Raw genomic sequence first — 26,235 nt, forward strand, 5'->3', positions numbered from 1 at the left:
CAGGCAATGATGTGGCACCGCTGGCCATCTTAAGGCTCAGACACAAAGGATAAGAGTCTTGAGGGATGCGGTGCTCTAGGCAATGTGTAATCCGGATGTGAATGTAACTAGTGACTATGGCCTGAATTACACAAAACACATTCGGGTCACTGACCTGCGGTATTGCTGTGGCTTACTTGTGGCCCAGATCTGGCAAACGGGAGCAGACAGCCCAAGTGCCATCATTCCACACCATCCCAGTGTTTGATGTGGGCCAAATCTGGGCCAAAACAATTTTGTTATGTGGCTGAGTTTGGCAAAGTACCCCCACCCCCAGCTAATGCCAGCGGGGATTGGCTGCAGCCGCTCAACAACCCTCAAATGATAAACATCATAGATAAGGGATGGATGAAAAGAAACTTAAAGAAACTTAAATATTTAACACAAGCTGTACACCACTGTTGTTATTTTGAGCTTCACAAGTGATCAGAAACCAAATGTTTTCCCTGCACCGTGATCTTGTCACTAATGACTCTGACTGCGCTAATGAGGAAACTAATTTTTTAAGACACAAGTCTAACTCTGGTTCTATTTTAGCAGAGCCTGCAGGCACCTTGAATGCATCAACAGCTCTGACACGTTTAATTATGATACTTTAAATAAATTGAAATTAGATCTTTTTAAATTACTGACAGTAGGTGTAGATGTCTCACACTCCTAGACACACTCTCAGAAAGGTGAATATTTCACTCGTTAGGTTTATTTGAATCCTTGTTTTTTAATACATGCAAATGAAAAGTGCATTCGACCATAAATAAGTCATTGCAACCTTTTTTAAAGAAAGTTGATTCCAGTTGTCTTTTTTTGCCTCATACATCTCTCATGCATGACTGAAGTCTGGTTAATTATTCCATACACCTTGTTATTGTTCTAAATCTGTATCAACCCTCATTTTTAATTTCTAATTAGGCAGATATGTTTAGTCAATGTTCCCCCGAGACTAATTCAGAAAACTCAAAATTGACAAATCTCTTCATCTTCAGAGAAGGGCAACATAACTTTATGAAGGAAAGAAAGAAATACAACTTTTCTGACTGGTTTGTTTCACTTTCACCTCATTAACAAGCTTAATATGTATCAAGAGGATTTGTTTTTCTTTAGTAGCTCAGAGAAAAATACTGATGACGACTGAACATGACTTTTATATTGTTCGCTTTTTGCCTATTTAGAGTTTATGTAATGTTTATACATGAATTACTCAAAGTAACTCTGGAAAAAAATGTGATGACTCATTCCAAAAAAAGTACACACATGATTTTCCTTCAATTTTTTGAAGGAACATATGTGTTGTTTTAAAATAACTCTGGAACAACAGCATCATTATCATTTCTGGTCTTGCAGAACCGAGAAAGGCAGATTTGAGAGGTTTTTTTGGGTGAAAATCCTCGCACACAGGCTGAGGGGTTATTTGGCTTGTGAGCAGTTATTTGAAGATGTTGCAGTAATGAGCTGCCTCTGGCTGGAATCATCCAGAAGCTCGCTGGCTGCTGGTTGAAAGCACCGAGGTCTTGTAGGGAGAAAGAACTCTGTGTTCTACCTTCAGAAAGAAATTACTGCTTCTTGTTTACGTTTTCGGTTTTGTCATTATAGTGAAGAAATTCCAGATTGCGGTGGATTTTCCTTTTGTTTTTTTTCACATTTGACTCCGTATTTGCATGAGTCCCACGCCAATCTCTGTTTTGACGAGTCACGACTAAGACATGGGGATGCAGATATTTCATGTTAATTATTTCACCCCGGACACGGCTCACAGGTCTTTGGTCGCCAGCCACACGGCCATTCCAGCTCGGGCCTCGCGGCGTGTCTCTTTTCTGATTAAAGGAATGGAAAGTTTTGTGGAGCCATCGGTCGAATCCGAGTGGACAGCATCTGGCCGAGTAAGATATTGCGGCATCATTTCGTCACTAATTTATGGCAGCCCCTTGACACCTAGATAAATACTGGCTGTCACCAATGCGTCGTCCTCTGTCCTCCCACTTTTAGTCAAATAACCTTGATTGCAAAAAGGCTGCGCACTCCGGCAACTTACTGTCTTGCCGCGCAAGCAAACACTTGGAGGACAAAAGTGATGCTCGGGACATGTTAGAAATTAAATTAAATGCCACTTTGAAGGTGGAAGACATCATTCACTTTTGACATTTTCTTCTCGGGGTCTATTGTGAGCCCGCACTTCATGGTCCGGAGAGTGTTTTGACATTAATAGTGATTAATCGTAATTACACATGAAATAAGATGCTGCGAATGCTCAGTGATTTATTTTTTCTGTGCAGAATGTTGATGTCGTCTGACTTGAGGCTGAATGCTGAGTCTCTTATGAGCACGTTCGGATGTAATGCGCATAGCTATAATTCCCTCAGCGAATCCGTGTTCAGAAGCATCACAGTTCAACACGATCGCTTTATTTATGCTGTCGGGTCCCGTCAGGCGAGTGGAAAGCCCCATTTACCTGCCGCATTACCCAGAAGCCTTTAGCGGCAATGTGTGTCACAGCGTGCCTCGTGACTAAAGCCGCCGACACAAACACTTAGCTACCGCTGCTCCCAACATCTGGCGCTGTGAACGGGGGCCTTTTGTGGTGCTCTGTGATTTCATGCCCGCAGCTCGATCATCCCCAACACAAGAGACACACCTTCCCTGTCTCAGATTTTCACTCAGTCGTGGCGTCTTTCCAAGATTTAAAATTGTAAAACTGGCTGGGCCTGAGGAACAATGGAGCTTGTGCATCAATGGTGGGATTAGCCTCAGATTCCTCTCTGTCTCTGTGAAGCACCACCTGACAGGGACTGGATGTGACACCAGGTAGACAACAGAGCAGCTTTATCACCTCCCCTTGTAATGCTGAGGCCGCTTCAGCTGATCCTGGGTATTTTCCTTGTCGGCGTATGGACTGGTGTTTTATTGCACCTCACCGGGGAGCTGAGAGAAGAAAACAGTGATTAAGGAGATTACCAGTCTAAAAGTTGTCATGTGGTAGCTTTGATTTTCCACCCTGTGGTAAATGTGGATGCGTTGCAAGAAAACCACTTGAGAATTTATTGTAAATTACCTGCGTATTCAATCGCCCTGTGTCCTTATGTTTAGTTTTTTCTCCGGGGAGTTCAGCTTCCTCCCACAATCCAAAGGCATCCAGATTGGTGTTAAGTTATTTGGAGACTTCAAGTGAGGATTTCTGAGGTTACAGTTTATTACAATTGAAGACATAGGCCTGTTATGCTCCAGTTTACAGAATCTGAGGCTACATCCACACTGTTACATTTTTGTTGTTTGAAAACCCATCAACTCCACGGATACGCCTGGTGTCCACACTACTCTGGAGTCTTAGAGCTGCTTTAAATAAGAAGTTTGGAATCACTGCTGGCCCCGTTTCAGTTTGGACGAGCCAAAGCAGACACGTTTGGAAACAATGACAAAGACGCAACATGGACATTGTCGTCTTTGCTAACTGCTGTTGAGCAGTTAAATTCTGCATTTTACAACGATACAACTGCTTATATACTGTACATACATAGGAGACGAGCCAGTATTCAAGCAATCTGTTACAGTTCTTGCCGGATGCAGTATGTGAGTGGTCACTTAATATTCGTTTTCAGACGTGTTAGTATGGACAGAGATTAAAACTGATGGTGTTAGTTAGTGGAGTATTTAAATTTGCAGGCAGCAATCCTGTGTTTTTGAATTCAGGTCATGGGACTATTATATAGTGAGGAGTTGTGATTTACAGGACCCAGAGAGCAGACGTCAGACAAAGCAAGTCATGCAGAGAAAGAATATTAAATCTAAAACACAGGCTTCAAGTCTCTGCTGGCAGACAGGAAGGCAAAGAAAAAGAAAGTTTGGGGATCCAAAACTCAAACTCAGGATAAAAACGAAGGAACAGGAACAAATACGGAAAGCAAGTACGAGGTAACACCAGGGAGCACCAGCAGGAACAAAGCCAGACGAAGTGACAAAGAAGACTGAGGAGCGCGGAGACTAAATGCATGAGGGAGGTGAGGGATAATTGGGCACAGGTGAAACATGAGGGAGGGGCAGACAGTCGCACACGCAGGAAACCAGACAGCGACAGGAAGTAAAGTAAGTCAGGAAAACACACAAGGTGACTGACTTCAAGGTAAAATGGGAAAAAAGAAAATGAAAAGTCAAACACCAAAACCCTTAATGCTGCATGGATTCTAAATTACAAACCAAAGGAGTTCCAAAAAGTAATTCCAAAGCCTCCAAGAGTTTATATAAAGACCACTGATTTTAGAGAGTAAAACACACTTTTGTTGTGCACATCTTAATATAGAAATAGAGCCGGTTAAATAACTAATTCCATGTGTTTAGTTAAAGACATCTTTGCGTGCAGTTCAACTTTTGCAATGCTGAGGTCTCAGCCTCAACCAATAGCACGATGTTTGTGTTATTGACCCCACATGGCTGGAATTGTCACATCCTTCTCTTACTCCCTTAAACCTGTCTCCTCCTCTTCCTCCTCCTCACCAACAGCCACATTGCCAACATCTTCCTCTTCTTCACTGTACATTTTTATCACAACCCCAAAAAAACGCTAGTCTAACAACCACAACAACAACCTCAAACGCACCACAGACCACACAACTGATTTCTGTGTGCGTCCCATCCTGCATATGTGTGAGCCTGAGGCACAAACAAGTTTATAATAAAGAGACAAATAATGAAGAGCAATAGATTTTATTTTATAATTCTGTTCTTCTATATTTCCCATGTGTCCATTCTGGTTTTAAAACTAAACTTGGAAACAGAAATACTTATTAATCATGCATCTGTGTGTTTATTTCACTCCATAATTCACACGTGAGCAGTGGCCCGAGCGAGAAAATATGATCATGTGCAGGAGCCCTTTTTTTTTTTACAACAGACTTCTGGTAAATGTATCCACTGCGATTCTCTGTAAGACAATCTACTAATGCATAAATAGCCCTAAAGTATATTGATCATCCATATTTCTCCATTGCTCCGTTTGTTTGAATTCTGCAGTGGCCAGCATCCAGAGACTTCCAGCAGTGTCTGTAATGACTGACATCAACTTCCCCATGAAGGGTCGTAAAGGCATGGTCGACTGGGCCAGGAACTCCGAAGATAAAGTGGTCATCCCGAAGGGCCTCTTTGTTTCCCAGTCAGCAGGTACGTGGCGCAATATATTTCCCACGGAGACGTTTCAATTGTACATCTTCACTCAGGACCCCGAGCCACGCGAACACGTCCGCGTGCACGAGCGTTATTTCTCGTAGGACATACACGGAAAGTTTTCTCCTTCTTAAAGCCAGCTGTAATGTTTTCTAGCATCTGCAGAGGTAAATGCAGTGGAAATGTGAGATGAATGTACAGCGAACCCATTGTGATGGATTCGGGGGGCCACTGCTGAGGAGCGGAAAATGAATATGTTGACATCTCGGCAAACGCTGAGTGATTTGAGTTGCATTGCTTTGCCTGGAAACCTGCGGTATGACTTGCACAGCAGCATTAGTCTTCTGCAGGATGTATTATATTTTTCATTTTATGCTACTCCGACCCTTGTATCTGGGGAGTGAAACAAAGCTACCACGCCTTCCGAACAAAGCCGGTTCGCTTGCGTTCGCTTGTTCACTCGCCGAGTATTTCCAATCGACTCAGCATTTTTGAGCCTCCTCTCAAACGGTGCCAGTTGCCACAGTACACTGCAATCCAGAGCCAGACAATTTGGTTAATTGGTGTAATCAGTCTTATCTGGAATATATCAAAGATAACAAAACAAGGGATTGATTATAGGACCTGAACCTGTGCCTGATCCCGGCCACTCTCATTTGGACGCTGTGTAGAAGCAGCGTCGACAAAGTCTGCTGCAAAAAGTTGCAAAAAGTACTCTTTGTCAAATCGGGGAAAAAAAAGTCTTAAGTCGTGTTAAGTGTTACTGGCAGATTCTGCACTGGCAGAACAAACTAGCAGGTTTGCATAAGCCAAGTGTTACTCCCATTTACAACTGTCTTCGGTTATGAAAACCTGCCATATTACTGGAAAGCAAAACCGTACACTGTTAAATCTACACAGCATGAACATTTTGAATATTTACTTCATTGAATCCGATCCACTTGAATATTAAGGTTGTGTAATGCTATAAATATAAAAGTCTATGAGTGATGATACCTGATACTTCATCTTCTCCTCTAGATATGGAAGGATCCCCCGTCTTCATTCTGGGAACAGTTCTTTACAAAACTCTCGGACTCATGCTGCCTTCACCAAAGTAAGAGCAGCACATTTCCTCGTCTGTATTGTCTGAACTGCAAAAAAAAAAGACAAACAATATGACAGATTTAATCCTTTGGAAGCAGCACGGGTATCTGTTTTTATTTGAAGTTGTAGATTAAGTCTTAAAAAGAGACTGTGCCTCACTCATGTGTCCCTCGGCTGTTCGTCTGCAGCAGAATCACATTGAACGTGTCAAACAGGAAGAAAGAGAAAAGCAGATGAATGTGCTGCTGATGTTGTATCTTCTATTTTAAGTTACCTTTTTTTTTTTTCTCAATATAATACATACATGCAGCTTTAATGCTTCCAAGTTACAATTCATGGGTTTACAATCAGAACACAAACTATTCAAACACAAGCAGAAAATAAGATTAGATTCAAAATTATGGGAAAAAACAAAAACACATGTATAACATAGAGGTTGGGCACAGCCTTTTTTTAACAGCCTTTTAGCCTTATAACATTTTAATTAACTAATTGTAATTATTTTTAACTTATTTTAATCACGTTTTCATAAACATCCTCCATATTCCTTTCACATTCTAATTCTTGTTGAGTCATTACTGCTGAGAAAGCATATACAGTTTAAACATCAAAGGAGGGGTTTGTGCTACAAAACACAACTAGTTCAATTCAAAGAAAACATATTTAGTGAAACGCGGACTGTGGAGTTAATTCAGGGCGACGTTATAGCCTGGAACAAGCAGTGGGACGTCCCAGACAACCACCGGGATGTCAGAGCCCGATCAACAGGTCCCTGGCACAAACAGCCCAAGGACGGAGCGGTCATCCCAGGACCGGCCAGGCTGTCAGTCACAGGTGCAGCAGCAGCAGCAGCAGCAGCAGCAGCAGCAGCAGCAGCAGCAGCAGCTGTGTACGTGTGGAGAGGAGCTCATGATGTGACGCCGAAGGTCACTCTCCCTAGAATAACAAGGGGATACGCCGATCTTCTATTTGCCAGATTTTAAGCTTGTGAGGATTCAACTATGAAAAGTAAATGTCAGAAGTTTCTCTGCGCACCGAGAGCAGGGGTCAAAAAAGAACTTACCTCTTTGCTCCATCGATTTCAATGATAGAACGAGTCCAGAAAAGTGACTGACTTATACAATTTGCAAAAAGGCAGATGAAATGATTCTCAGGTGGTGCTGGTAGGACAGCCGGCCGCTCCTCGCTCCCCTCTGCTGTCTCTGTGCGGTTGACAGTTTCCGTCCTTAGTGGGAAGCGCTCGTGGATTCCATCTCCTAATAAAAAATAATATTCTGTCAACTATACAATAGCTGGAGATGGGTTTTTGAAACGGGAGTAGAATGCCGGATTTTTTCAAAGCGAAAGACACAAAGAAACATCTCGAGCCTTTGATATGTTCTCTCGGGTTTCTGATCTGCTCGGGTGTTTGAAACACCTGCAAAACATCCTGCGAAGCGGCTTTCACGTCTAATGGGCGGCTTTTGAAGTCCGTGTGATATTTGGGTTATAGCTGCACTGGAGAAAAAATACCTTACACTAACACTCTGCAAGGTTTAAAAAATTAATTTGAAGAACTTGCACTCCCGATTTCAGATAATTAGATTAGCCCCTCAGAGAGGAACTTTAAATTCAAAATCTTCTCAGACACCAAATCAGGTTTTAACACCAAGAGTTCCTTATGCTCCAGATCCCACATAAGTCTTAATCTAATCCTTAAGTGTTAATGCTTCTTCACAGAGCAGTAAAAGAGGCCTGGGGTGTTTGAAGTAAAATCAGGGTCAAGGCTTTAAACACTGCAAATGTTGCATAGTGCTCATCCTTTATATCAATAAGCTGCATGTAACATTTACAGGGATACACAATATACCATCACGGGTTAAGCTTCTATATCAAAGAGGAGCCTCTGCTTTAACACGTTGTCTTAACACTTGAACCTCGATGATTCAATTAAACAGTGTTTAAAAAGAATATCCAGGAAATGAGATTTGTTTCCTAACCGTTTTTGTTTTCTTTGACGCAGGAACCACACTGTTGTGAACTCCAAGGTCATCGCTGTCACGGTGAGACCTGAGCCCAAAGTGTCAGAGTCCCAAATGGAGATCGAACTGGCTCACCTGGCAAACGTAAGCACCACAGACACGTTCTGTCGTCTTTTTATTACAGACACAGGTGAAGGAGCTACACATACCCTTACCCATAATCCTCTCTGCCTCACCTTCCAAACCACTGGTGATTAACCTACACTGATAGACAAGAGTGGAAATAGACAGACAGACAGAAAGGGGACAGACAGGAAAGACAGACATACAGACAGACAGGTGGGTGGACAGGACAGACAGACAGGTGGACAGATAGATAGCACACAGAGATAGACAGGCAGTCGGACAGGTCAGACAGACAAACAGACATTCAGACAGACAGATGGATTGACAGACAGAGGTGGGCGGACAGGACAGGAAAAATAGACAGACAGACAGGACAGACAGACAGGTGGACAAACAGAAGAGACAGATAGAAACGTGGGCAGACGGGACAAACAGAAAGACAGGTGGGCAGACAGACAGACACATAGACAGGTGGACAGATAGGACAAACAGACAGGTGGACAGGACATACAGACAGACCGTCAAACTGACAGATCGATGGACGGACAGACAGACAGACATGTGGGCGGACAGGATACACAGACAAACAGATGGACAGGCAGGCCAGACAGAGAGATAAAAACGGATTAATTAGAATTATGGATGGGTGAACAGTCCTGTTGTAGTTAGATACCAAAGACATGACCGGGGTGAAGATGAATTTGTCTCATGATGAGAAAGGGAAAGTGATGGTTGAAGATAAAATAAGAATGAAAAATCTGATGTAGAGAAGTAATTGAGACAAAAGTAAAAGAGAACGTGGATAATAATAAATAACGTGAAGTTCTGATTGTGATGTTCATTGATTGTAGGAGATAAAATATGTAATTATAATGACACCGGCTCTCGACGGTCCCGAGGTCCTATCTGTTGACTGTATGAGCTCCGGCAGTGACCACGGCACCTCCCTGCACACAATGGGGCCTAATTGGCTCGATAATTAATTTGCAAGTCGGATCATTACGAGGACATTTCCCTTTTTATGATCCAGACCTTGTTACTCAACCGGAATGTAAAGTGCATGTAAGTCTGAACGGGTCAACCAACGCGTCCATGTGCGATAATGTAATACACACTCCAGTTTGTAGTTTCTGTGTGATCCATAAAACACTTTATTTTTAAGATCTACACAGAAGGGCAAACACGAAGTTCATTTATAACGACGGTGACGATGAAGAGCAATTGTCATCATCACAGTCTATCTGGTGAACATTTTGTCCTTTTTCCTGACTTCCAGGGAACAATGCACCCGTACTGCGCACTGTGGGACAGCAACATCATGTAAGTGGGCATGAACTTTTTACTTTTTAACTCGCTTGTTTTTTCAGTCACTCTGTTAAATATCAAGCTTTTCAGTGTTGTCGTAGTGCTTCTCTGTTGCACCTCTGAATTTGGGTTAGTGTGCGTCCTCTCTCTGCACATATCTTTACATAGACGCAACCTAATAGCGCATTATTGTACATTTAACTCTCATCATCAGATGGGCATAAATATGTCATGACGCATACAGACCTCGACAAACGTTTCCACTATGAATCAAACTCACGAAGTCTCAGTTTGTGGAGTTTTTCTTTGTACTTTGAGTCGGTGTTGTTCTGGTTCTACAGACGCAGTGTTCCTGTGTTCAGCCCCATACCTCCATCCTGACATGAGTCACTCATGAGTCACTGGTTCAGTGTATATAATCACAATTCTGCAGTCATTTGGACAAGTGAGCTGTACTGTACAGAATGTACAACCAAGCATGGATGATTGACACGTGTCGGCTTTAACACACATGTGAAATTATTTTTCATTTCAGCTGATTTTGTTGATAACAGCAGCTCACGGAGATAGAAACAGACCAGGAAGTGCTTGGACATCAGACGTAAATACTGGACAGTAATATAACATAGCAAATATCACAAGGACGTTTGAAAACACCCACGTGTATACGCACATCATCATCTTCTCTGAAACTTAACTTTGCTGCTGGATTTTTTTTACGCTGGGCTTGTTTTGCCAGAGTTCGGTGTTGTGCTGCTGTCGGAGTTGATTCCGTGTCACCTTGTTTGCAGCAGAATGATTTTTGTTCTCGCTCGGTTTACATTTGACAGCAATGTTCTTGTTGCAGTGTTGATAGAACCAAAGTTGTTGAAGCATTTCCCCCTGCAGAGACTCAACTTTTCTTAAGACTTTGCTTCAGGCCTGTTCACTGCTCTGTCTGGGAGGAGACTATTTACTGATTTAAAAACTACTTACTGCTGACTATTTACTGATTACACGAAAATATTAGCTAATAGTTGTGTATTATTTATTAGTTATAAATTATAAGCTTACAATTATCTATATGGCAAACCCCATATGCATAGTTTTCTTTATTAACAGCCTTTTTTTCCCCCGGGTTTCTGCAGGATCCAAAAAATCCAAAATAACCTAAATATCAATAGTCTTAATTTTAGGCCTTATAATGTCATATATATTAAAATATAACATTTATATTTTAAAGATAATAGTTGTTTGGCGTAATGCATCGTTTGTTATGTCTCCATGTTTTGTGGTTGTTTCTTAATGATACGGATATTAGCACACGGCAATAAAACAATATGTGGTTGTGGGAAAGACTGCGGATGCCTTCTGTCTCTGCCTCTAGTTTCCAAGGTAACATGTTTTATCCAGGGTTATTCCCGTGGCTACTTCTCGTTATCATATTTCATTGTGATTTCATAACTTGACATTAGGGTCTTAAGGTTTATTAATTATTGTCTTAAATTTAAGTTGTTGAAACCTGCAGAAATCCTGCTCTTGCTTTTTTTAAATATATTTGCTCTAATTATCTCTCTATGTATAGTAATCTTTTTTAATTGTTGATGCTGCTTTTCCTGTGTTGGCTTCAAATTGCAAACCTCTGCACGAAGCACTGAAACGATGCATGTGTGCATTGGTGGTGATGCAGGGGCCACGTGCTGCCTGCGTGTCACACTCTGTAATGTGGAGGGAAACATTTGGTGTCGGGCGACATCGTTGAATGTGGTGAATCGTCTCAGCTCGTGGTTTGTTTGGGTGCGCTGTAAACACACACATGCTTTTGCCCTCCTTCTGTTTCAGTCCTGACAGGAGCTGCTCCAGGCATGTTTGCTTCCACCAGCATTTGATCCTCATGTATTTTTAAGTTCTTTTTAAACCCAACTTGAGAACCTATACCATTTAGAGCTACTCGCTGTTACAGCGAGTAACCAGAAGGGGAATTTGAATCAATATCAAGATCAAGTCAGTTTTTTTAAATGGGTGTAATGGTTCTGCAGCTGGATCAAATACATCACATATACATTGCTGTGTAGCTTGTTAGAGCTATAGATTGTGTTTAAAGATGGATGACATGGCTGCTCCCCAAAAGTGAAGCCAAAATGTCATGATCGCCACCTTGTGGTTAGTTTCAGTGAAGGTCATATAATCCCGCCTCCCCCATGTTAGCAGATGGGACTTGGACTAAATAAGTCAAAGTACACATAAATAAATGTTTCACAAAGATGCCTTCTGTCATTTTAGGTAGTTCTTATCACAAAGATGTTTGTTCAGGTGATAATTTAAGTAAGTTTGGTTTTGATTAGTTGTGAGCAGACTTTGGCCCTCAAATCAGCAAGATGGCGGCATTACTATCTGGGATATTTTGGCTTCATTTCTGAATAGTGGGAGGGAGTGAAGACGTGTTGTCCATCTTTATATACTGTCTATAGATACAGCACAGTACTTCCCTTAGCCACTAATTATACTTCAGGTATATATTGTTAGTACTTATTCGTGGATTTCAAACATAGGTGGTCGAGATGTGTCACACATGCACATTAACAGAAAACGCGAATGCAACACAATGGCAAAAAACTAAACACTACAAAGCCAAAACACAATAGAATTTGATGCTTGTCTATTTGAGGTTTTACAGTACTGGTGCATTCTTCCTTTTTGGATGCTCTAAACCCCTGTACCGTAACACCTCTAATAGACAAGCATCTGATTTTAAATGGCAACTGACATTTCTTGTTTTTTTACAAACGACGGCTGACTTGACCGCAGGAACTAACTCCGCTATTTCTATTGTCAACATCTGCTGTCGCTCACTACTGTTGTGGTTTTGTTTCCATTGTCTGGCTTTTCTTGTTCTGTGGTGGGTTTTGCGGCAGTTGTGAGGTTTGGATTTCAGCTTTTTTATTTGTGAGCACACAAACAGCAGTTGTGGATGAAGCAGCTTAGGCAACAGTTTACTCTGAAATAACATGTGGATTCTGCATGTTTGTCCTCTATTGTTTTGTCAGAGGGCATGCGCTCTATTTTTGAACAGCAAAGACGAAACTGGGACGACTCTGCTCTATTCTCTTTCTCTGACTTTCAAGTATTTGATATCAGCATTTATTTTTCCTTTGCGTTACCCTAAGTCATTACAATCAGGGCTCCGCTGAATGACTCCGTGCTATGATTACCGTGTTCATTTCAAACAGTTGGCTCATCCTGTTACAGACTAGCAGCCACTCTCCGGGCCCATCGAGGGGGTAATACACCATCTGTCAGCCATGTTGGCTCAAACAAAATGAGAGTGCTCACTATAACAATTAGCAGAATGAAAATGTTGTTCACGAGTGGAGAGCTGAGTCCTTTGTGCTTCCTGTTTCACCGAGTCGTTGTGGTGCGGATACACAACATGAGAATACTGAGCTGTGCACTCGAGGCGGCTGGAATGAAGCCGTGAGGCGGAGACAGATCCTGCACCCGAGTCTCTGCTGCTTCACTTTCAGCACAGGGCTGAAATATATATATTGTGTGACAGCGCCAGGGAGAAAACATCATGATTTGTCTGTTTGTGTGAGCAACTGAGAGGATGTTTAAAAGAAGGGTTATTGGTGTTATGAGCTTTCGCAATGATTTCCATGAATACTTTCACATAATGTGAATCTACAGTTAGTTTTGCAGCTATAAAAATATATATTTGCACGTGTAATTTGAAAAATGTATGTTTGTGTGATTAAATATTGTGCAGGAATATTTTCAACTGTGAGTTTTGAGAAGAGAGATTCTGAGAGATTACTCTTCTTCTTCTTCTTCTTCTTCTTCTTCTTCTTCTTCTTCTTCTTGGACAGTGTGACTTAGTCTAATTGGATCGTGAGTGGGTAACATGCTGATTGGCTCGTCAGCAGAGGAATAAATGCAGGGTCAAACTATTTGCCTGTGACTAAAACATTTGAGCCAAATTTGTGTGACTCATTGTCGATATATGAACATGTTCCTCCACAAATTGAATTAACATATACACAAATGTTTGTAAAGCAACAAAAACCTTTTACACGTCTACATTTTATTCATGTGAAAAACAATTTAGACATGCACAAACTATTTCCACAGCTTCAGAACGTTTTTACACATTCACATGATCTGTTTCACACGTTCAGATGCGTGAATTCATTTTGTTGTTCACCACTTCGAGCGACAGCTTCACATTGTGATGGAATCCATACATTCTTTACTTCACTATGCACAGAGGATTGAATGGATGCATTTTTAATCAGGTTCAATTGAATCTCAATCAGTGCAACTGCAGGAGTTTCTCATTTGATGTTCGATATTTTCTGCTAAATTAAGGAACAGTTTTAATGAGAACAATTTCATATATAATGAAATCCATCTATTTAAGGGAAACTAGGTAAGAGAAACACTTCAGAAAAAAATGTATGTCCGTAAAATTGAGCTATTCTGTCTATTCAGATTTTGTATTAGTAATACAAGACGCCCATATGAGGCCCACATCATTTTATGATAACTCAGGGTAATAATGTGCAGTCATGGGAAGTACATTTACTTAATTACAAACTAAAGTCCAATTACAGCATAATCATAATAATAATCATAATAATGATCAATAATGTAATAACTGAGGATCTGAGAGAAGGCCATTCCCTAAATTAATACTTATATTTTCATATGTTCCAATACATTTTGTACTTTTAGCAAAGAAAACTGTGGTATTAGTAATTTTACAATAGTACATTTGCTGTAAATCTTCTAACACTGACATTCTGATTTAGTAAGAAGAGTTTTGTCATTTTAAATAGTGAGGCAGAAATCAGTCGACAATATAATTAGTTCCCAAGTAAATTTCTTTTTGAAATCTTTTTATCTTATCTTCATGTCAAGGAGAGTCACAGAAAAGCATTTCACTGCAGGTCGTACTGTGTATGGTTGGTGTATGAGACAAATGAAATATGATCTGTCTATCTGAGCTATTGAAGGTTCAATGACATGAGCTTCCTGCGTTTGTCTTGTATCCCAGAGAACTGTGGGACAGCCTGCTGCCTCTGTGATTACCTTTTCAAAATCATAAATCACTAAAAATGAACGAGGAAAAGAATCAAACAAACTTGTAAATAAACATGTTGATATGCGACTCTGTAAAAAAAAAAAAAAACTCTGGAGCATCCGGAGAGCCAATATCTTTTTCATTTACTCTTCAGCTCCAGAGCACCGGATGTAAACAGCTCAGATGTATACACTTTTATTACTCTCTCAAATGTCAATATTTTCAGCTATCAAACAAGCCTGATATGACCAATATCTCACCACTGTGGCGAGGGGAGGAAAAAAAGTAAATGCAGCCCTGTGATGTCCCCACTGTGTTCACAAAATGAAGGTAAAAAAAATACTGGAATTAATCAAACTATCTATTCAAGGATGCAGGTACTAAATTGTTCTATGACTTTTATAAAAATCACTGGAAATATTTTATTCTTCACTCTCTTGACAACAAACTGAAGAGCTCATTATTGTTTAAATGGCTCAGAAAGATTTGTTCATCTCATTTTGAATATTGTAATCACATTACAGACTAATTCCTTATCCTGCAGCAATTAGATGCTTTTAAAATCATAATGAATATTTGCAGGGAAACACATATGAGTGTGTTTCTTTCTTTTAAATCAAATATGTTTTACTGTCCAACTTTGACAAGAGGCCAAACATCAGGCTGAGAGCGACGACCTTTATCAGTGAACTACTCGCCACATCAGGATTAACAGCATCTCGAGCCTTCTATAAAACACCTTTAAGACACCGTAATTTTACGGACTGCCACATTTATTACACCTCTCTTTTTGCTTTTTCACATTTATCTACCCTTCTTTATTGTTTTTCTTCCTCTGAAAGCAAACAGAAGGTGATAAATGATATCATTACTTTGTCCTTGTTAGTATTAAATGTATAGTTTCCTTTTATGGTGCTCTATAAACAAACAGATTGCCAACTTTACTGGCAAACATGCAAGATATGTTTGACATAACTGCAGTGGGAGACGACAGAGGCCACCGAATAAAAAGTTTGTTTTCTTTTTTAAATGCACAGTTATCTGAATACATATTATAGATATATATACAAACTGAATAAATGTCAGTCTAAATTATTTTTAATTTATTCTTTGTATTTGAATTACTGGATTTTATTGAGTGAGTTTGTTTGCATCAATATAAAATACAAAACAGTTTATTTGTGAGTTTGATATTGACTGAATTTATATTTGACTGTAAATACACTAATATATAATATATTTATTGTATATATTGTATAAACTCATCCTTAGTTAGTGGACAATAACAAACTCTTCAAAATTCAGAATTAAAAAAAAAAAATTGTCACAACAAAAAACACTTTTAAACCTTTGACAACAAAATATTTACCTAAACTATTATGTAGTAAAACGTTGTAATTCTTGTGATATTGCATTTGTGATATAATCAGTTTCCAGATGACTCGGTGTTAAACAGTTGCGGGAGCAGTCTACCTCCTGAGGAATCAAAGCATATTAATCATTTACATGTGAAGGTATGAAATGCAGCTGTGGCAGCGATGGGTTCTACGAACATCTGGCGAGCCTGGATTCGAGCCAAACAGGCCACACTAAACCGCGCCAGGCCGAGGCGAAGCTTAAGAACCCAGCTAAACCTCTACTGTACGTTTTTGTCCCAGCTTAACTAGAAACAAGAATCTACCAGGGGACATGTGAAGTCAACAGCATATACATCACCTACGGTCTTTAATTAGCTATATGCACGGTTAAAAGAGAGAGTTATATAATGTGTGTGCGTGCAAAGCTCGATTTATAATGTAATTAATAATATTTGTCACCACTTTCTTTTGATCCTTTTAATCTACTTATGTTTAAAGCTACTTAAGAAGTTGGACAAGTTGAGTAAACAGTAAAAGCACCCGGAGCTGGTGATATACTGCGTTTTTTATGCGTCTGAATTTACATCTCCACCTCCATCTTTCACTTGAAGTTCTATTTAATTTTAGGTTTAATCTTTCTAATTCCGTTGAAAGAGCTCGTTAATTGTTTTTCCTCTTTGACGTCAAGCTTCTTTTGACATTTCCGTATCTCAGATCGGCAGTTTCTCACGTCACAGACCCTCAAACAGACTCGCCTGCGCCACAGACTTGATCAGATTCAGGCTCTTGTGGGAAGGTTTTTGTTGTTTTTCAGCTGCGTTTGAATTGGAACTGTCTACGCTGCAGATGGGGGAGAGGATAAGAACGAGAGTTTTGCATTGGGGTTATTTCTGGTGGATTAATTCATCATGAAATTAAACAACTTCCAGTTCTGCTTGGGACCTCTGGATGTCCACTTTCCGATGTACTGTAAGAGGATGTGGGCAGGGAGAAGTCACAGTGTGGACGATGTTTATGGGGCGTCTAAGCTAGGACACTAACCGTGCATTATCTGACTGCAGGAGGTCTAGCTGTGTGTGTGTGTGTGTGTGTGGGAGTGAATCACATGTAAACCCTGACATGGTACATGATGTGAACACTCACTGGTGCTACATGTAATTACCTGCTCCGCTGGCCCTGGTTGATGTATTTATACATGCATTTACTTGTAAACCCTACACAGAATCAAATACCTCATAAAAAATGAAATGATAAGGAATGCAAGTTGTGTGGCGAAGTCATAGCGAGAGTGAGACTCAGTACAGTGCATATACTCATAAATATCAGTTCCCTACACTGTTCCCTATTCTCAGAATCAGAAATACTTATTGATCCCAGTTGGATAGTGGGTTACAGACCAAGACAATAACAAAGAGATACAAAATAAACGTAAAAGTACAACATAAAAAGCTTGGAAAAAAACGTATGTGGATTATAATACAATATTTAAAAAGAAGCAGAGTAAGAATATGCAGATATGTATAAATTCAGTGTACACAACATATACAATGGAAGATCAATTACCATACAAGTTTCTTGTTTTCCATCTAGTTGCTTTTCTGTAATCTTACTAACAAGCAAACAAGCAGACACAGATAAAACATAACCTCCTCGGCAGTGGTAACAAACGAAAACAGCAGAGATATAATATCTTGACTTTTGTGTTATTCACATCCTCACTGACAAAACCCAAACATCAACTTTTTCCCTTATCTGCCACCACAGTTTTGTCCCACTCAGGATTAATAAGATTCTTCTTGCAAAATAAATAAAAAATCACATGTCCATCATCACGAGATCCAGGATGGATGGAGTATTCTATTTTTCATGCAGCGTTGCCCCCTCCCTCCTCTGCCTGTCAGTTCGCGTCAGTCATTCAAGACTTTTCTCAAATTTCCTGAAGTGCATCGCCTCGGGCCCGTAAGCCACCAACCAGCCCAGTGGCTAATCCTGACGTGGGCATGCAGAGAAATTAAAGAGGTTCTTGGGGTGGCTGTACCCCCATCACGGGAGAAACATACAATATGCAAAGCAGTGTAATGAAGGCTAAAGAGACGGCGACCTTGTCTGGGCGTTTAACCGGTGAAGCTGCACCGTGCTGTGAGGCTACGGAGCTTCATTGTTTGACTCCAAAGTGGATAAGTTATGGGTTCGGTAATACGATCTCTTTGACTGCAGGACCTCAATCTGTCAGAGTCCAGCGAGGCACACGAGCGTTTTAGCAACCGTCTGTCTCTCTGCTTCACTTCCACACAGCGGTTTAAATACTGCATGCGCCATCTAAAGCTTTGCTGGTGCCACTCCACTGTCACTTATCAGGCGTCTTGACACCCAAAGATGTTAAAAACCGGAGCGTGATTAAAGTCTGTCACATTCCAATCCTGGAAGTTTCAGCACAAAGTTGTCACAGCATCACAACAAGGATGGTCAACAAATGGGTACGTGACGGATGTCGCGTCATCAGCCTCGCTGTGGTTAACATTAGCGCTGACACTTTCTCTCGGGGACGTTGTTTTTTTATATTCTAGGGCCACCAGGCCCCTGATAAGGTCAGACAACACATCAAACGTGGCGTACATAAATCCCCAGCCAGGGATGTTCTCCTGTCAGCTGCTCCCACCGGCGCAGAGCAGAGGCAAACATCTAGCAAGTCAGAAAAGTTAGAAACAGATCATGTCGAGGATTGAGATCTCACCGGGGGACGGGGGACGTGGGGGATTTGTGCCAAAGTTTTGTTAAACAGCATCAATCTATCATATCGCGAGTGTGCAGTGGAGAGAGGGCCTTGCTTCTGAATGTGACAGTCATGTTGTGAAAGTGCAAACAGCACTATGCTCAAAGGGGGATCTCTTGTGGGCAGCTGTGTGAAGGCTGTGATGCTCGCTGGTCACCCGGTGCTTCTCCATGACCCGTCTTTTCTGTCTGACAGGATACACAATAATAAAACCTGCTCGTATATTAAATGACGTGCCCGAGCCATTATTAAAATGTTGTTTTCCATCATGTGCAAGCTCCCTGGAGTACTTTGCATTCTGCAACTTCTCACACGGGCTCATACGTCATGGCTGTTTGTTCAGGCTGTCATTAAAGACATACTGTGCACTTCTTGGAGCTATGAATTAAATATATTACTCTTCTTTCATGAAACACATTAACGCTGGTTTTAGTATCACATTCATTACAAAATTAATAAAAAGTCTACATTTATGTGTGTAACATAAACATAAACATCTCCCCTCGCTCCCCACATGGGGTGGTGTGTCTTCCTCAAGCTCGGGGCCTCTACCAGAGGCCTGGGAGTTTGTGGGATCTGCGCAGTATCTTATCTGTTCCTAGGTCTGCGCTCTTCTGGACAGAGGCTTCAGATGTTCTACCTGGGATCTACTGGAGCCACTCTCCCAGTTTGGGGGGGGTCATAGCCCCGAATGCTCCCACTGCCACGAGGATCACAGGGCCTTCCTCCTGTTCCAGCTGTTCTTTCAGCCCTTGGTACTTCTCGATCTTCTCAGGCTCCTTTTTCCTGATGTTACTTTTTCCTGATGGGATTGCCACATCTATCACGACTGGCATCTTCTGTTCTTTGTCCACCAGCAGCTGTTTGTCAGTCTGGAAATCGGAAGCCCCACTGGATCTTAGCTCTGTTGTTCTCTTACCTCTCTCGGTGGTATGTCCCATCGGGATTCGGGTGCCTCTAATCCATACTCAGAGCAGATGTTCCTGTGCACTATATCCCAGCCACTTGGTTATGCCTCTCAGTGTACGCTGTCCCAGCCTGCGTCTTACACCCTGCTACTATGTGCTGGACTGTCTCAGGGGAATCTTTGCACAGCCTGCACCTTGGATCCTGTCTGCTGTGGTAGACCCTGGCCTCTATGGAGCTTGTGCTTAGGGCCTGTTCTTTAGCTGCCATGATTAGTGCCTCTGTGCTGTCTGTCAAAACCAGCTTTTTCCAGTCATTGGTAGGATCTCTTCATATCTGCTCTTTTTGTCAGTGGTACATGCCTTGCAGGGGCTTGTCCTTCCATGATGGTTCCTCTTCGTCCTCCTCCTCCTCCTCATCATTGCTGGGTTTCTGCTGGAAACTGGAAGTTCATGATATAGTTGGAACCATATTTCAAGTAAACCCTTGTTTTGCACCACTCCTGAGTCGTCTTTAAGTGGACTGGGCTACAGGCAGCAGCGTGGTGACAGTAAGTTCAAACACTCATGAACTTTATGTGAACTCCCAGTTACTGTAGCTCTGATTGGGCGACTGAGCTGGGGTCTATATTTTACCCTCGGGGGCCTCACGTTAGCCACCCTGGTGACTCTCAGAAAGGCTGTTTCCTGCCTATATATATGATGCTACATCATTTGGATTATTTTCAACTGTCAGTTCTAGTCATATTTATTCAGTGCAGATTAGCAGCTTCACAACCCTAACCAGTCAAATTCCTCATCATAGACTTTACTTTTATTTATTATTGTGGGATGTCTGTGTTTGAATCTTCCTTTCTATGAAGACATCTTTGAATACGATTCAAATCCATTGTGTTCCATCGACCTTTAAGATGTGATTCAGGAATGCAGCTGATTCTACTGTGACATATTTCCTCCAGGGGCTTTATGAGTTTGAATGGGCTTCGTACTGTTATGTATGAAAGGACATTTTAACAACACTGTTTTTTGATGCTACCAATGCAAGTGCATTTATCCCTTTTAAATTGATTTTCATTTTAAAAATTGGTCAAAACAGCAGCATAAGAGTGACTCATCGTAAAATATAAGCTGTATGGCTTTATATGTGCAGTCTGCAGGCCAAGCAAAAACATGCATTAGTTAAGAGGGGGGAGGGGGCTATATGGGGGTGTATGGTGAAGGTTATTGCTTTATTACTTTATTGCTTTGCACTGACACTGCAGAGATGGTCCTGGTTGGGAATTTGCAGCTGCATGGGCAGCGGCCGCTCTACCCACAAATCAACAGCTGCAGTGTGCTTTCTACTGAAGTCAGCGGTGTCAAATAAGATGAGATAAGAGAACTCTGATGTTGCAATAATATGATAGTTGCCAAAAAATATAAAAGTACAAAAATATGGAGTGTAATAAGGAGTAAGATAAGTTACAAAAATGTAAAGGTATAAAAGAATAAACTAAAACAAGTAGACAAAACAAGGAAGAGAAAAAGTAGTATTGGAAATTCCATTTTGAGAAGCATTGCACATGATAATGACATACAATATTATGCTCACAATATTAATATAGCACTGTAGAATATATTACTTCTTCTTCAGGTCTACAAGTCATATAAACAGAGAGTCTGACAAACTGTTTTCATTCCACTGCTCCCTAAGTGATCAGCAACTGAACAGAACATGGTCAGTTAAAATCTAGTGAATTTAAATGACTTTGGCAGAAATATCTCTAGTTTCCTGTGGTTTGCAGTAGATGTGTCTGACAATCTTGTGGGTTTTGAAACAATGATTAAAGTTGGTTTCTGGCAGCTCAAACAACAGCCATGAAGTCTGAGCCCGTGTGAGAGGTTGCAGTCTGCTGGGTAATTCAAAAGAGAAGGTCGATGGGAGGTAAATCCTGCAGGACCGAACAGACAGAAGCACCGGGTGACCAGCGAGCATCACACCCTTCACTGCCCACTTGAGATATCCCCCTTTGAGCATAGTGCTGTTTGCACTCTCACAACATGAGTGTTGCATTCAGAAGCAAACCCTCTCTCCACTGCACGCGTGTGATATGATGGACTGATTGTATTTAACAAAACATTGGCACAAATCCACCACGTACCCCAGTGCCCCTCAAGTGTTTGCGTCTGCATTGTTTGTTTATTTATGTGTTTGTGGGCAAGATTACGCAAAAACAACTGAAATGATTTCCATAATATTTTGTGGAGGTGTAGTGCATGAACCAAGGAAGGGCCCATTCAATGTTGGTGTGGATTCAGGATTGTTTTCTTTCTTAAACATTGCAAGACAGGTTGGTTTTTCAAGGGATGTTTAGGGGACATACTATTCATGAGTTTATGCAATTTGGTGCAGATCCAAATTGTGGGTCTTGCTGGAGGTTTGTGTTCTCTGGGTGACTGTCTGTTAGTTAGCAGGATAACACAGAAACCACTCCACCAACTTCCATGACATTTCGTGGAGGGGCGACGCATTTAAATGCGGATCCGCAGCAGGAGGCGGATTCCAGGGGTTGTGATGGTATTTATGAGTGTGTGCAAGCAGATCTAAATAAAAAATCTGAATCTAGCTAATTGAAATGCTGTTTCATAAGGTGACTGTCGGTATGAACTCTGCTGCGCGTCACTCCACTTTGATGTGCGTGTCCTGCTCTGTCTCTGTGTTGAAACGGGCTGGATTGTGCAGGAGTGAACAGACAGAAAGTTGTCTGGCTGGACAACAGGTGTTTGTGACATGAATCCTAACGCGCAGGTGAAATGACTCGGACCACTGTCCTCGTCCATTTTTGGCGTCAGTAAAGTTTTCTCGGATGTTTGGACTTTTCCTCGAGGTGGATTTTCCCCTGAAGATTGAGAACAAGTGGAGAGGTGTGAGAAACAGAAGAGAGACGCTCGTTTTGTTCCACCTCGGCTGCTCGTGGTGTGAAGCGAGGAGCGGCTGCAACCATTGGCGCTGCTTCCGCGGGGTGGTGTTAGTTCTGCGGTGTTTTTTTTTTTTACTCTCTGAAGCGCTCCTGCAGCTCGGAGCCGCAGTAAAAGAAATAATAAAGATGATTTTGAGGAATAACCCAAACCCCACCATTTCATCCCGTCCCGTCTCCGCACCGCGGGGCTGTGTGAGCGGATCCTGCGACAGCGTGCGGTTCTGTTTTTTTTCTTTCTTCCTCCTCTCTCCCTTCACTGTATCAGCCCTTCCTCTCCTCCTCATCCTCCTCATCCTCCTCTCACGGCAGCGGAGAGGAACAGAGAATCAGTCTGATGCTGTCCGCCGTTTCCAGGGTGAAACCCCCCCCGAGGAAGCATCCACAAGCTGCTAATTAAAACAGCAGAGATAGAGGGGGGGGGCAAGAGAGGGGGATAACAGGGGCATTGAGAGGAGGAGAGGGAGAAAAAGGGGTGATACAGTCGTTTGGAGGAAGAGAGGAATCCCAATGCAGGTGAATATGAAGCGCTCTTATCTCTTCTGATGCTGTTTATTCTGCGTATGGCGAATCAATCAGCACCGGTCTGCGTGGACAGCTCCCGTGTCCCCCCCCCCTCCTCCATCCATCTCTCCATCCCTCCCTCCTCCCTCCGTCCTCCTCCTCCGTGTCTCTGCCTCTCCATCCGCTCCAGCTGAAACGCTGCTCGTGGCCACACAAGAGCCGCGTCGATGTGTCTGTCTTTTTTTTTCTTTTTTCTTTTTTTCTTTTGCGTAACCGACTCTTAGAGCGCTCGAAATAAATAGTTAAATCATCGGGGAGATGCAAAGACAACAACCTCCGATGTCGCTGGTGTGGAGAAGTCGTGTGAAGTCGTGCCACCGCTGGAATTAAAAAAAAAAAAACCTTCCTCCTCTTCCTCCTCTTCTTCTTCTTTGCAGGAACGATTCCTGGGGAGCCTGGTCCAAAAAAGGATGTAAAACGGTGCTCACAGATGCATCCCATACAAAATGCCTGTGTGATCGTGTGTCTACCTTCGCCATTTTGGCTCAGCAACCGAGAGAAATAGTAAGTGTGGCTATCGATCTGTGATCCATTTTGGTGTGTGTGCGTGGGTGTGCATGCGTGTGTGTGCATGTGTGTGTGTGAGAACGGGAATTGAATCTTTGCAGTGCTAATCCTGTTAAACAGTAATTCAGCTGTAAAGGGAGCTTGTGTGTGTGTGTGTGTGTGTGTGGTGTGTGTGTGTGTGAGTGTCTGTGTGCATGCGTGTGTTTGTGTGTGTGTGTGTGGGGGGGGGCTATTCTCTAGTTTGCACATTATTCTGATAACTCGTGCAAGCGCAAGGGCGTGTGCATGCTGATGCCTGTCAGCTTCCCATCAGTCAAACCCACCTTATGGCCTCAGATAAAGAAGTTTTTGGGGATGCAATGCCCTTGTTGTGTTTTTTCTTCTGTGACATTAGAAAACATCGAAATCTCTGGAGTTTACATTGTTTATTTACGTGCTGGAAAAGAACCTGGAGCCTGTGATTTCATAAATGGATAAAGTAATTAACATTGAGAACATGGAGTACTTAGACTGTGGCCTCTGCATATTGTGGGAACCACAGTAGGAAGTGAGATAACACAAATGAAGCTGTTCCTTCTCCTCTATGAGGCCTGCAGCAGAATGACGACTGTTAACTTGGACATGAACGCGTATTTATTGCTCAGGATAAGTGAATATATTGTCGGAAACAGCATTAGTATAGCTCCAAATTCTAGGCCTGTGCTTGCACAACACGAAGGCAGACTCAAGCAAGAGCAACACTTCCATGCACTCAGGCCTATGCAGCTTTCCATGTCTTTCTCCGTTTTCTAATGTAATTTACAGGTGGAAAGTTTTCGAGGCCTCGCGACTCAACAACCTTCAAGCCCACGCAATGCTAGTCCCTAACCTCGCAGTGCATAAAGGGGAAACCCACTGTGGAGTTATTCAGATTAGCGGCGGTTGTTTGTTGATTGGTTTCCTCTCTGGGCAACAATAAAGATTTACTGTCCTGTGTGAACCGCGTCCAAAGCCTCCCACTGACTGGTTCGCTCTGCTCCGTCTCCTTCACAGAGCATGGCGTACTCAGGGGTCCCATCTGTGACATTGATAGTTGGCTGTGGCCTGTCCTGCCTCGCCTTGATCACGTTGGCAGTGATCTATGCCGTGCTATGGAGGTAACTGCAACACAGCTTCTCACACACGATGATGTTGTTAACGAATGTTTGTGTTTGAAAACAGGACGTCCAGCGACACACGTGGAAGGAAGGCAACTGATCCGGTTGCTTTTTTTGTTTTTCTCTTTTGTTGTTGTTTAGGTACATTCGCTCGGAACGATCCATCATCCTGCTTAACTTCTGCTTATCTATAATCTGCTCGAATATACTGATCCTTATTGGACAAACACAGACACACAATGTGGTAAGTGCTATTTAAGGATTTGTTCTGCATGGTTTACAAAGTGTGTGTGTGGGGGGGGGAGGGCCTAATGGTTGTTTCACATATCAAAGATAATGTGGAAAGATCCAAGTGGCACGTCACTGTGGATTTGAATGGAGCCTGGTACTCTCTATGCTGTGAGCATTAGTTTTGTTATTGTGTTGTTACACGTGTGCAGTGATACAGTGCGTCAAGAAGTTCCTCTAAAGGCCAAGCTCCATCACACTCACCTTCTACCAATCAATTAGAGAGCTGTCAATCAGCTTTGGTCTTATTTTGGAAAGAAAGGCCGAGATTATACGACATTCACCAGAAATTTAATCTTCAAAATAAGGCCTTTAGTGCACCAGATGTTAGCTCCTGTCGCCGAGCATAAAAACAAGAACATAACTGGGAGATTATAGCCTCTTTCAAGCTCATTACTCATTTTCTTTTTTTTTGCTTTTGCACTAAGAAGCTTGTCATATTTCATACAAATGGAGAATTAAGTGTTTCTAATGGCTCTATACGAGATAAGGCTTCACTCTGCGTCGGCCTCGCAACCATTGGTCTCTGCTTGGATGTGTCAAAAATCGAGGCTGACCCTTAATCTGTCGGCATTGAGACTTTGGTGGAGATCTTTAACTGCGATTAGAAGCGTGATGCCTCTACAGAAACTGGAAAAAGACTATACAATTGTAAACTTGTCCTGAAGGTTATGAACCTAGTTCAGGTAGTTGAATCAAAGGTGACTGGGTCATGGATCTCTTAGCTGGTGTGCACATTCAAACACATGGATCCAAAAGCCATTTATCCATTAGTCAAAAGAGGTGGATGAGTGGAGAAATGGATTGTTTGTCTAGACGTAAACAACACAAGTTAATGTGCACCATTACTAAACAAGATAATGCTTTTATAAGTTGCATGCATCTGAAGTCTTCATCAGAGCTCACGTTTCTCTCAGATATATCACCTTTAAATGCAGTAAATATTAAAGATATAAAGTTAGTGAGGGTGGATAATTGATATAAATAGAACAAATGATAGAAAATAACTGATCTCAAACAAAT

General features: G+C 41.8%; 1 protein-coding gene across 14 annotated transcripts in view; it reads left to right on the forward strand.

The window, feature by feature from the left end:
• The window catches only part of adgrb3 (adhesion G protein-coupled receptor B3), a 123,098-nt gene that overhangs the window by 76,296 nt on the left and 20,567 nt on the right, over positions 1-26,235 (forward strand). For all 14 annotated transcript variants that reach the window (XM_034608018.1, XM_034608015.1, XM_034608014.1 and 11 more), the window contains 7 exons: positions 5,038-5,184; positions 6,208-6,283; positions 8,276-8,378; positions 9,637-9,680; positions 23,659-23,785; positions 24,821-24,924; positions 25,066-25,168. In XM_034608018.1, coding sequence (XP_034463909.1) covers positions 5,038-5,184; positions 6,208-6,283; positions 8,276-8,378; positions 9,637-9,680; positions 23,659-23,785; positions 24,821-24,924; positions 25,066-25,168 — 704 coding nt within the window. The remainder of the gene's footprint in view (positions 1-5,037; positions 5,185-6,207; positions 6,284-8,275; positions 8,379-9,636; positions 9,681-23,658; positions 23,786-24,820; positions 24,925-25,065; positions 25,169-26,235) is intronic.

The sequence above is a fragment of the Hippoglossus hippoglossus genome, chromosome 15, assembly GCF_009819705.1.
Source record: "Hippoglossus hippoglossus isolate fHipHip1 chromosome 15, fHipHip1.pri, whole genome shotgun sequence".
Lineage (NCBI taxonomy): Eukaryota > Metazoa > Chordata > Actinopteri > Pleuronectiformes > Pleuronectidae > Hippoglossus > Hippoglossus hippoglossus.